Raw genomic sequence first — 12,272 nt, 5'->3', positions numbered from 1 at the left:
CATTGATTTTTCTCTTATTGTTTTGTTTTGTTTTTTTAATTTCTGCTCATATCATTACTGTTTCTTTCTGTTGCTTTGGGTTTATTTTGCTCTTCCCCCCCCCCCCCCCCCGCCCAGGGTCTTGAGGTGGGAGTTTAGACTATGGATTTGAAATTTTTCCTCTTATGTATGAATTTAGTTAGCTGGGTCCTACAAATTTTGAGATGTATTTTCATTTAGTTCTGGTTGTTTTTTTGTTTGTTGTCTCCCACACCCTCCTTTGAGACTTTCTCTTTGATCCGCAGATTATTGTTTGGTTTCCAAATGTTTGGAGATTTTCCTGTTATCTTTCTGTCACTGATTTCTAGTTTGAGTCTATGATGAAGAATATACTCTGTATGATTTTAATTATTTTAAGTTTCTTGGGCTTTGTTTTATGGCCCAGGATATGCTTGGTATATGTTCTATGGGCACTTGAAAAGAATATATACTCCACTCTTGAGTAAAGTGGAGTGTTTTATAAATGTTGATTAGATTTTGCTGTTTAAAGGCATTTTTGAGTTCTTCTGTATCCTTTCTGATTTTCTGTTTCGTTGGTCAGTCACTTGTTGAGAGAGGGGTGTTTAAGTCACCACCTATAATTTTGGATTTATTTCTTTCTCCATTCATATCTCTCAGTTTTTACTTCATGTATTTCCTAGCTCTTATTTTGTGCATGTAAATTTAGGATTGCTAGGTCTTCTTGATGGATTGATCCTTTTTATCAGTATAAAACGTACCTCTCTGGCTATATTTTTCTTTACTCTGATATCTGCTTTATGTGGTATTAATGTGGCCACTCCTGCTTTCTTTTGATCAGTGTTTGTATGATATAACTTTTTTTTTAAGATCTTATTTATTTATTTGACAGAGACACAGTGAGAGAGAGGGAACACAAGCAGGCTTCCTGCTGAGCAGGGAGCCCGATGTGGGGCTCGATCCCAGGACCCTGGGATCATGACCTGAGCCGAAGGCAGACGCTTAACGACTGAGCCACCCAGGCGCCCTTGTATGATATAACTTCTTTCCATCCTTTGGCTTTCAGCTTACCTATTGCACTATATTCTAAGTACCTTTCTTGTAAACAGCAGATAGTTGGGTCATGTTTTAAAATTTACTTTGTCAATCTCTGTCTTTTAATTGGTATATTTAGACCATTTACACTTAATGTAATTATTGCTATGTTGGGGCTTAAGTCTGCAATTTGACTTCTCTTAGTTTCTGTGTTTTGCTCGTTCTTTCTGTTTTTCATTTCTGTCTTATGCATTATTTGAACAGTTTTAGAATTTTGTTTTGACTTATCTGTTCATGCTTTTGAGTGTGTATCTCTTTCTATAGCTTTCTTAGTGGTCATACTAAGCATTGTGTTGTACACCCATAACTTATCACTGTGTTGTCATTTACCAGTTCAGGTGAAGTGTGGGAACCTCACCTTCCTTTATGTCCCTTTACCCTTCCCTGTCTGTACCTGCTACATCTGCCCTCTACAGACATTTAAAACCACAACAGACACTGGCAGTTTTTGCTTCAATAATCAAACATAATTTAGGAGACTCAAGGAAAGTCTGGTATGTTTACCCATGTTGCGGTCATCTTGGTCTGCCTTCTGTTGTTCCAAGGCTTTGTCTCTTATCGTTTCCTTTCTGTTTAGAGAACTTACTATAGCCATTTTTAGGGCAGGTTTGTTGGTGACAAATTCTCGTGGTTTTCCTTCATCTGAGAATCTCTGGATTTCCCCACATTCTTGAAGGATATTTTTTGCTGAATACGGGCTTCTGAGCTGATAGTTCTTCCCAAAGTACTTGCACATGTTATACCGCCTCCTCTGGTCTCGATGGTGCTTAAGGAGAAATCCATGGTCATTTGAACTTTCCCCCCTGCAGGTAAAGTGTCCTTTCTCTCTGGCTGTTTGGAGGATTGGTCTGTAGCTTTTACAAGTTTGACTGTGATACAGTTTTTGGTGGATTTCTTTGCTTTTTACTGTTTTGGGTTCACTCAACTTCTTGAATCTGTAGGCTTAGGTTTTTTGGCAAGTTTGGGACATTTTCAGCCATTTCTTGTGTTCTTTCTCCTCTCCTTCGACAGCTCTGATTGCGTGAATGTGGTATTCCCACAGGTCCTTGAGGCACTCTCCATGTTAGAAAATCTGTTTTCTCTCTCTGTCAAATCAGATTGGTTAATTTCTGTTATTCTGCCTTCCAGCTCATGGAGTCCTTCCTCAGTACCTCCCTTTTGCTGTTGAGCCCATACACTGAGTTTTTTTTTTTTATTTCAGTTGTACTTTTCAGTTCTAAAATTTCCATTTGGTTCTATCTTATATTTTCTTGGTTGAGACTTTCTATGTTTTCATTGTTTCCAGCATGTTTTTAGTTGCTTGTTGAAACACATTTGTGGGGGCACCTGGCAGGCTCAGTCGGTGGAGTGTAAAACTCCTGATCTTGAGGTTGTGAGTTCGAGCCCCATGTTGGGTGTAGAAATTACTTAAAAATAGAATCTTAAAAATAAAAAATAAAATAAAATAAACACATTTATGGTACTCCTTTAAAATTTTTGTCAGAGAACTCCCACACCTCTGCTGTGTCATGCTGCCAAGCACTGATTGTCTGGAATTCCATTCATTTTGAGGTCTATACCTTTTTCTGGTATGATGAGTCACTTTTTATTGAAACCTGGACATTTTGGCTGTTATGAGGATCTGGATCTTATTTAAACTTTCTGTTTTGGCTGGTGTCCTGTGACACCATGGGTGCAGGAGGAGTGGAGGTGGTGCCTCATCCCTGCCAAGTGGAAATCCAGGCCTCCACTTGGCCTCCACTGACGCCTGAAGAAGGGTTTCCCTTCTCCTCCTGGGTGGGTGGTACTTACTTCCCACCAAGCCTCCACTGGGGCTTCCCTGACTGGGAGGGGAAGGGGCCCCCCATTCCTGCATCTTCAGGGCCTCCTCTGGCACCAGCCCAGTGAGGCAGGAAGGGACGCCAGGGGCCAGGTCTCCCCACCCAGTCTTTGCTGTCCTGGGTGGGGTGGGGCTGCAGTGTTTCGGGGTGTCTGGCTGGACTGTCCCTTATCTGCACCTGCGGACACTTCCAGGTTGCTTCTTCAGCAGAAGGAAGTACGGGGACCCACTGCCACATTGGTCCATATGTCCCTGACAGAACCTTCCTGTGGTTGTCACCTGTGTGGTGCCCAGTGCCCCCTGCTGCCTGCTTTGCTGCCCCCTCTGGGGGCTTATTCACTACGTAGAGCCCAGCACGGGCAGTGCTCGTCATTTATTGTGTTTAATAAACTTGTTGTTTGTAATAATTGTGGATTCACTGAAAAGTTGCAAAGCTAGTGCAGAATCCCCACACACGGCTCCCCCAGCCCCTGCTGTGAACGGCCCCCACCTGCAGCAGGCTAACCATCAAAACCAGAAGAGCAGCATGGGTGCATTCCTGCCAGCCTGACTCCAGGCCCTGTCTGCGCTCTGCCCGGTTTCCCACTAATTTCCGTTTTCTGTTCTGGGGCAGCCCATCGGATTTGGTTACCATTTTGGAGTGAGTGACTGAATGAGGCCTTGGCCCAAATGACCGCAGGAGTGGACAAGGGTAGATGCCTCCGGGGGGGAGGTTACGAGGGAGAGTGGTTGGGCACAGTCAGAGGAGGGGTGGGGCGGGGCCGGGGGATCGGAGACTGTCTCCAAGGTCCGGAAAGGGTAGCTTTGGTGTGGGACGGTGGGAAGGAGCCTGTTGAGTCACTGGGGACAGGGGATGCTGATGAACCACCGTGCTGGTGTTGCCGGCGATAGAAGTGGGACCCGGCCCCAGGAAGGACAGGTGGCAATGGAGGCTGCTGTTTGGCCTGAGGCGAGCCGGCGAGACCCAGGAGGAGTGGGAAGGCCGGGGGCCCCTGCGTGGCACCCACATCGGAGGCTGCTGTAGATGAGCTAGACGGAGGATTTGGGCCTGTTCCTGGCCAAGGAGGAGGAAGCACCGTGGACAGGCAGACAGCCCACCGGAGTCCTGGCACACTGGCTGGCCTGGAGCCAGCAGCCAGTGGAGAAAGGGCCCTGGGAAGGAAGTGGGGACCGTGGGAGCCCCAGTGGCTGTAGGGGCAAGCACAAGTGGGCATCGCAGTTGGTCCTGGCTTCTCGTGGTCTCACCCCTCTGGTTGGTGCTTCATGGAGAGCAGGCTGGCATCTTGGGCTCCACTGACACAGCCTGTGGGGACAGGGCATTAGCACGTGTCTTTAGCAAGGTGCAGGCCACCGGTCTGGGGGGTGACAGTCAGCTGTCGTAGACGCTGGAGGCGGTTTTCAGGTGGCGTATGCCCGTTCACACTTGTGGACCAGTTTTCTTGCCAGCACTTGGTGACATTCGACCTCTTTTTCTCTTTGAACGATTGAAGGACAAAAAGTTAGTTCACTGTATTTTTTTAATTTGCCTTTACTGGACTTATTGAGGCCAAATGCCTTCCCTGTGTTTAAACCTTTTGGGCCTTTCCTTCTGAAAAATACCTGGGGTTTTGTTGGTTTCTTTAGGTGAGAGTGGGGACAGTTTTCCACTAGGTTGGTTTTCTCTTGCTGATTCACAGGGAATTTATAAAGTATAAAATATGAACATAAAGATACATAAACTATTCTGGACATCAGCCTTTTGTCAGTCATATAAGTGGCAAATATCTTCTTTGTGGTTTATTTTTTCCCTTCTTTGTGGTGTTATTTTTGAAGAACAGAAGTTCTTAATTTTAATGGAAATGATTTTATCTATCTTTCTTTACAGCTTGCACCTTTGTGTCTTGTATGAAAAATCCTGCCACTTTCCAAGAGTTGGGAGGGCCTTCCAAAAGCCCCATAGGCTGGCCTTTCACTCGTGGGCCTGTCTCCTTTGATCTAAGTGTCTGATGTTAGATTGGGGTCCAGTTTCATTTTGCCCAAGCACCTCGCGTCGGCAGGGCCACTTCCCGTGGGGCTCACAGACATGGCTCTGTGTCGGGGCTCCCAGCTCTGCTCTGTACATGTCCTTGAGCCGGTTCCATGCTCGCCGGATTCCTTGAGCTTCATGATAATTCCTAATAATAAATTCGTTCACCTTGTTCTTCTTCACAGCGGTTTTTGCACTTTATCCTTCCAGAACTATATTTTAGATCCAATGTAACTTTTTTAAAAAGTTGGAAATTTGATTGAGATTGTCCTGAGTCGTGGTCTCTGTTTGGTGAGAACTGGTCCCTATCTTTCCAGGGAGGCTTTCTGCCTGTGAGTGGGCGTCTGGCTCTGCTTATCCAGGCCACCCCTCGATGCCTTTTACGGAAGTTCTTCTTTGTCTCCGTGAGATTTGTTCCTGTCATTTTTATTATTATTATAAATAACGTGTTTCAAAATTTTATTTTCTCACTGTTCATTGGTGTATAGACATGCAATTCTTTATACTGATTTTGTCTCCAGGAACCTTGCTAAACTGTATTAGTGATTGCTACAGTTTATCCACAGACTCTCCAGTTTGCTACATAAACAGAAATGTATCTTTTACAGATAATGGCCGTTTCCCCTCCTTTGAGCTTAGATGTATTTTCTCTCTCTTTTCTTGCTGCTGCCCCAGCTGTGGCCCCAGCACAGTGCTAAGTAGTGATGGTAGCGGGCTTCCCACCTTTCCCCACTGCGAGGGATGCTTTCTGGAAGGTTAAGAAACCCATTATACTGGGGCACCTGGTGCCTCACTTGGTTGAGTGTCTGACTCTTGATTTCGGCTCAGGTCGTGATCTCAGGTCAGGGTCCTGGGATCGAGGCCCAAGTCTGCTTGTCTCCCTCTGCCTCTGCTTCTTCCCCCCTCCCCCCACTCACACTTTCTCTAAAATAAATAAATAAATCTTTTTTAAAAAAAGAAACCCTTTATATTAAACTAAGGACGTTCCATTCAATCAATAATCTGCTAACCTTTGACTTAATGCTGAATTTATTAAACACTTTTTGTGTCTATTGAGGTGATGGTATGATTCCACCCGTGTAGTCTGTCAGTGTGCTGATTTGTTTGTTGATTTTCTCAGTTAAACCGACCTTGCATTCCTGGGGGAAGGCCAGCCTCGTCCCCGTGCACTTATGTCCCCACGCTCTGTGGGACTCTCACACCTCGTGTAGGCGTGACTGAAAAACGGCCCGAGTGCTCTTCTGTGGTCTCCTCTGTTCAGGTTTTGCTCTCAGGGTTGCTGCAGCCCTGGCACGGAGTTGGGGAGCATCCTCTCTGCCCCCGGCCGTGGACCACTTCCTGCAAGGCCAGCTTACTGGACGTGTACTGGAACCTCCGGAAGACCCTGGGCTGCAGCTTGCTTTCTTTCTGAACTACTGATTCACATGCGTTTATGGTCAGAGGAATATTCACTCGGGTTTTGTCTCTCTTGTTGACAGATGTTTCTAGAATTTGTCAGTTTCTTCTGTGTTTTCAGGTTCCTTGGCGTTAACTTTGTTGGTTATGTTGCCCTGGTGGCTGTTTCTCCACAGCGCCCACGGTCAGGGCACATTCGTCCTTCCTAACGCTTATGTGTCCCTCTTTGTTTCCTGATTTGTCTTACCAGACACGGTGACTAATACCTTCAAAGAACCAACTGTTTGCCCTCTCGGTTTTTGCTGTTCTTTTGTTATTTCATTTGTTTCTGTTCTTACCTTGTATTTCCCTCTGCTGTTTCTCCCACACCTGCTGAGCCAGCCCGCTCCGCTCACAGAGCCTGAGGACTTCTCTCCATTGTTTCTTGTTCGACCTGGCGATTATTTAGTAGTGTCTTTGCTAATTTCCAGGTGTTTGGGGGTTTTCTGGGGCTTCCGTTTGGGGGTTTCACTTTGCTCTTTCCTCAGAGGGCCTGGTCTACGTGAAGATGTGAGGCCCTTGGAATTGGAGATTCAGTTTGTGTCCAGTATGCTTCTGAGAGTAGTTGTCTACCATTGTTGGACCTTCTTGAAAGCTCTTGGATGATTCGAGAACATTCTTTACATCCAACTCTGGATGTGTGGTTGTCCTAGGGAGGAGGGTTATAGCTCAGACCAGCACTGCCCAGTAGGAAGGTCCACTGGAGGGGAGCCACATGTGAGATTTTAAGTGTTCTAGTAGCCACCTTAAAAAAGCAAAAACAGAAGAGGTAAAATGAATTTTAGTTAATCTGCCATACGTTTCCACATGCAATCAGGGAGGAAACGTAACTATGGCCTTTTACGTTCTTCCTTCTTGCTGAGCCCGGCCTCCTCTGATGTGGTGGATGTGTGCTGCCGCCGAGGCTCAGGGTGGCCGCATGGCTTGTGGCTACTGCCCGGGACAGCTCAGGTCCCGGTCCCTCTGGCCGCCTCTTTGTGTGCACTCGGCATCCAGGGAACTAGCTTCTCTTGTCCGGTGCCAGGCCCTCTCCACGGAGACCCTTCCTGTCCCCTCCACCCCCTCCCCCAGTTGTCTTCCCTCCCCAGCAGACCCCACCCTCTGGACTCTCCTGCTCTTAGAGCGGGCCTCATGAGGCTTCAACTCGGTGTGGAGGGCGTGGGGAATGAGCAAGTGAGCAAGCCTTAGCTTTCTCGTGGGGCAGGGGTGGATGCGGCCCCACCACAGGGACAGGCTGACAGAGGGGTGCCATGGGTGTTCAGGGGTCCTGCAGGCTGCCCAGATGGCTCTGCCAGTTCCAGTCTGCTCCCATCTGCACGCCAGCCCCCAAGCACTGGTGTGAGGGGCTTCCCCCTGCTGGGGGGCAGGTGTGAGGCCAAGATGGGGCTGGTGCCCAGATTCTGCTCCAGGGTTGGGCACACACTCTGTGGGGTCCTCAGCCAGGCTCTTCATGCTGGGTGCTGGGAGCAGGGCCGAGACTGGGGCTCTGGGGACCGGCTCCCAGGAGGGAGGTTTCGGGCTTGGCAGGTAGTGGCTTCGAGGCTGTAGCCACATATTTCCAAGCAGTTCGGCCAGTGCAGGGCCCCCCGTGCCGGCTGTGAGCGCTGCAGCCCAGGCTGGTTTTCAGCTCAGTTCTGGGTGGGATTGGCAGGGACTCTGCAGAGCTACTTGTCCGGGACTGTGTCTCTCATGTTGCCTGGTCAACATGAGGGGCAGTTGCTACATTCCGACTCTCCCAGGTCATGCCCACTAAGCCAGCTGCAGGGGCGGGTGGAGATCAGAACACCCCTCCCCTGGAAGGGCCTCAGGCAGGCCTGGAGAGTTGGTCCCAATCACTCCCGATGGCTCCCGCCCCTGGAAGCGGGTGGGCCAAGGAAAGGCAGGCCGTGGTCAGAGCTTCATGGTTCCCTGTGGGCCTGGTGGGCAGAGCTGAGGCCTCGTGTTGCCCCGAGCACCTGCTGGACGGCGCGCCCCAAACTGGGTATAATTAGCCACCATGACAGGTGTGGTGGATCGGGTGTGCACTGGCCTCGGCCGACCTGGGCACCCCTGGGCTTGAAGCCTAAACCCCATGCAGTAAGGCCCCCCAGGCATTGAGCCTCCCCCCACATCCCCATCTTCTGCAGTCAGGAGGGGGGATTAGTGCCCCAGGAATCCCCAACCCAGCCGAGCAAGACCCCCCAGGCCAGCCCCGGTCCCTGCCTTCCGTCCAGGCCCAGGGCCCAGCTGGGCAGTGCTGGCCCTCATGCTTCTGATTGCTCAGGGGCTTGGATGGGTGGCAGTGCAGGCCGCTCTGGCCTGGGGACCTGAGCCCCGGGGGGGACAGAGCAGGCAGGGCCCGCCCACATGGGACAGGGGCCTTGACGGGCTCCCCCAGCTGCACCTCTTCTCCCCCCAGTGCAAGAAGAAGCACACACTGCTGTGCCCTGACTTCTCGCGCAGGGGCCTCTGCCCCCGCGGCGCCCAGTGTCAGCTGCTGCACCGAGGCCAGAGGCGCCTCGGCCGGCGGGCAGCCCCCGCCCCGGAGCCCGGCAGCGCGCCCCCCAGGAGCAGGGCCTCCTCCAGCCACGGACCCAGGTGACGGGGACAGTGGGGGCTGCGAGTGTAAGCTCTGGGGGTGGGCCAGAGGCCGTCCCTCGGGACCCTGCGGGGGAGCCTCTAGGGCACTTCCCAGCTCTTAAGGCTTCAGACCCAAAAAGAAACCTCAGTTCAAAGTTGAGGATCGGGTGACCTCCAAAGGCACCCTACCCCACATCCCCAGGCTGGACAGAGCTGAGGACATCCCTGGCCCAGAGCGGCCTCTGTGGGACTGCCCAGTCCCTGCCCCACGGAGGAAGGTGGGGGCTTCTCAGCTGCCCCACTCCCAGGAAAGGGAGGATCCTGGGTGGTGCTCATGGCTGGGGCCCCCCTTTGTGCTCACCTGTCCTGTGAGTGGGCTCACTGGCAGGTGAGGACAGGGTCAGTGTGGAGCTGGGGCTCGCGGGCCAGGCTCACCCCCGCTGCCTCAGGCCAGAGGCCCCATGTCATCATCAGCCTGTCTTTGGGACCAAGGGCTGGCCTCAGACCTGGATGGCGATGCCCCGTGGCTGCTGGGACAGGTGCTGCACAGCTGGTCGGCTAGCGCCCTCTGGACCCCAGCCCTGCCGAGCAGCCGCCCACCCTCACACTTCTGCTCCCCTTCCTTTCCCGCAGGAAGTCCTCGGCCGCCCAGCGCCCCACCAGACAGACGCCCAGCTCCCCTACCTCCGTGGCTGCTGGCTCGGCCTCCCTTCCCTCCTCCCCACGGGGGTTAGCCGCAGCCTCGGGCTCTCCCCTGTCATCCAAGCTGCCCTCCTCCCCCCTCTCCTCCTCCTCCCCCCTCCCCTCGCCCTCCTCCCCCTCGCCCTCCTCCCCCTCGCTCTCCTCCCCCTCCCTGTCCTTGGACCAGGAGGAGCTGTCTCTCCAGGAGGAGGCTGCCTCGGCGGCGACGGGCTCCAGCAGCCTCTCCAAGCTGCCTTCCTTCATCTCCCTGCAGTCCTCGCCGAGCCCAGGAGGCCAGCCCAGGGCCCGGACCCCCAGGAGCCCCCCAACCAAGGACTCAGGTAGGCAGCTTGGCCCCAGTGCCCACTTCAGACCCACCGAGTCAGAATTCCCAGGTGGGGCCTGGATGGTTGACAAGCGCCCAGCATGGGCCGGGTGCTGCTGGGCCACGTCCCCCACTGGCAGGTGCGCACCCCCCGCCCACCGGGGCCGAGGCGTGAGCGCAGCCGCGCCGCTGCGCAGACCACCCCAGCCGAGGGCTGATTTAATTAGGAAGCACCCATTTCTGTTAATTTGTTCTGGAAGATCACCGCGCGCTCCTGGAGAGAACAGATGTTTCCTCTCCCCCGATGAACATTTGGGGCTTGGTAAATGGCTCCACTCAGCCTTGTTTAGGAGAGAAAAGAGGATTTTATGGCTGCAAACGACCCTTTCTGTAAACATTTTACAGCTCCCCGCGCGTTTGAGTGACGATAAACCCCACGCAGCTCGGCGGGCTGCAAATTTGCGACCATACGGCTATCATTTTATTGTCATATTTCACGGTCGTAACGTTAATGGAAGATGCTTGCCGCAGCCTTCTCTAACGGCTCCGCTGAGCACGCTCAGACGCCTGCCTCCGAGGGGCTGGGACGACGGTGCCTGTGTGTAGCCCCCACTTCAGGGCGCAAAGCTGCGGCCAGGCCCTCTACCTGCCCGCCCGGGACCAGGACACCAGCTGCTTCCATCCAGGCGGGCCTCAGCGGGGTGGGGAGGGTGGGAGGGTGGGAGGGGGGCCCTGAGGCTGCCAACCCCAGGGTCACTGGAGGCTGGCAGGGTGGGCAAGGCCCAGGGGAGGCTGCAGAGACCTCTGCTGGCCTTGGGGCCCCCATCCGCCTTCATTTCCTGCTCGGCCCTCCCCCAACCTGGGCCAGGATGGGGAGCTGGAGGGGCAGGAGGAGGTGGGCCTGGGAGGGCTCCGGGGCCTACCCAAGCAGCCAGCCAGGAGGGGCCACGGCCCGCAGGCAGAGGCCCGTGAAGTCTGCGGGCCTGGAGCCTTGGCTGAGCAGGTGACTGGAGTCCTCAGTCCTGATGTGGGGGACCCAGGAGGAGAGGCAGGCTCGTGGGGACGCGGAGATGGTGCCGTGCCTCCGGGCAGCCACGTGGAGGCACCTGTGGTCAGCGGGGGTGCCAGCCTGAGAGGCGGCCTGGAGCGTTCAGGAGAGGAGAGGCATTGAGGCAGGAACCCCCCGTTGGACGGGACTTTCTGTCCTCGGGCCCTCTGCTGTGGGAAGCCCTCCCTGCCACCAGACCCTCTTGCCCCTAGGCCCTGTCCCTCTGCACAGGGACCCAGGTCCCTCCACCCCTCCCCAGCCAGCTGCTCGCTCCGGCTCAGCAGCCGGAAGGCATGGTGAGCCTCCATGTGTGCGTCTGGCAGCCTGGCTCCAGGTGGGAGCGTGGGCTGCGTCGTCGGGCTTGCGTGCAGGCGGCATGCACCTGGTATTTATAGCCCCGCCAGCACATTGCTGTGACTCCCTGGACCCCAGTGCAGGCAGGGGGCTGGAAGGAGTCTTCCCCATCCTGACTCGGAAGCTTCGGCAGTAGGGGCGCTCCTCCCTGGCTGGGGGGGGGTTCCTGGCACCTGACCTTTGCCCCTCTCGGAACAGGGAAAACGCTGCACATCAAACCCCGTCTGTGAGGGCCCAGGGGGCCAGCCCGCGCCTACCTCAGCCCCTCGTTCCTGGAGAGGAAGAAGGCCCATGCCCCAGAGGAGAGGCCACCTGCCACCGAGTCCCCCCCGGGAGCCCCGGGGCTGTGGCTCTGCCCACCTGGCCCTCAGCCTTCCGTGACCAGTGTGTGCCCAGGGCTCTGCCCAGCCAGCCCCTCTGCACACCCACCTTCCTCCCATCCCCCCCAGCCCAGAGGGGTGCTGGGCAGGGCTCCCCGCCAGACCTGTGCCCACTGTGGGTGTGAGCAGCTATGCTATGCACCCCCCACCTCCCCCCAGGACTCTTGCCAGGCTCCCTGGTGGGTGTTTTATGTTCAGCAATAAAGGTTCTGTCCTGTGTCTGCTTGGCTCTTCTGCCTGCCGTCACACCGTGGCCCAGCCCTGCCTGCACCAGCTTGGAGGGACACGTGCTGCCCCCAGACCCCGAGGCACCCCCTCCAAGGGATGCCCCGCGGAAGAAGAAGGGCTGGCCCCAGATCCTTGGTGGCTACAGGGTCTCTGGGCAAGAATGTCGGCCCCGAAATGGCTCAGAGGGCTGGAGGCGACCTCTTCCCTGAGGCCAAGCCCGCGTGGTTGGTGGGGAGGGGCCCGGGAGGGGACCCTGGGGACGTGTTGGGTGCGACAGGCTGGAGCCAGGGGCCCCAAGCTGGGGTTCCATGCCCAGCCCCTCCTCTGGGTGTCTCGGGACAGTGGCT

The 12,272-nt window shown here is 54.4% G+C and overlaps 1 protein-coding gene across 2 annotated transcripts in view; it reads left to right on the top strand.

The window, feature by feature from the left end:
* The window catches only part of ZC3H3 (zinc finger CCCH-type containing 3), a 90,004-nt gene extending 78,088 nt beyond the window's left edge, over positions 1-11,916 (top strand). Inside the window, exons 10-12 of one of the 2 annotated variants that reach the window (XM_025871241.2) lie at positions 8,749-8,927; positions 9,543-9,931; positions 11,516-11,916. In XM_025871241.2, coding sequence (XP_025727026.2) covers positions 8,749-8,927; positions 9,543-9,931; positions 11,516-11,547 — 600 coding nt within the window. In that variant the 3' untranslated portion in view covers positions 11,548-11,916. Of the gene's footprint in view, positions 1-8,748; positions 8,928-9,542; positions 9,932-10,320 lie in introns of both variants that reach the window. The other variant, XM_025871242.2, reaches the window with a different exon arrangement.
* The last annotated feature ends 356 nt before the right edge of the window (positions 11,917-12,272 follow it).

This window comes from Callorhinus ursinus, unplaced genomic scaffold (genome assembly GCF_003265705.2).
Source record: "Callorhinus ursinus isolate GAN/ISIS: 27379988/994484 unplaced genomic scaffold, GSC_fseal_2.0 scaffold5, whole genome shotgun sequence".
NCBI classification, from domain to species: Eukaryota; Metazoa; Chordata; class Mammalia; order Carnivora; family Otariidae; genus Callorhinus; species Callorhinus ursinus.
This window is presented reverse-complemented; position numbering and strand designations above follow the sequence as displayed.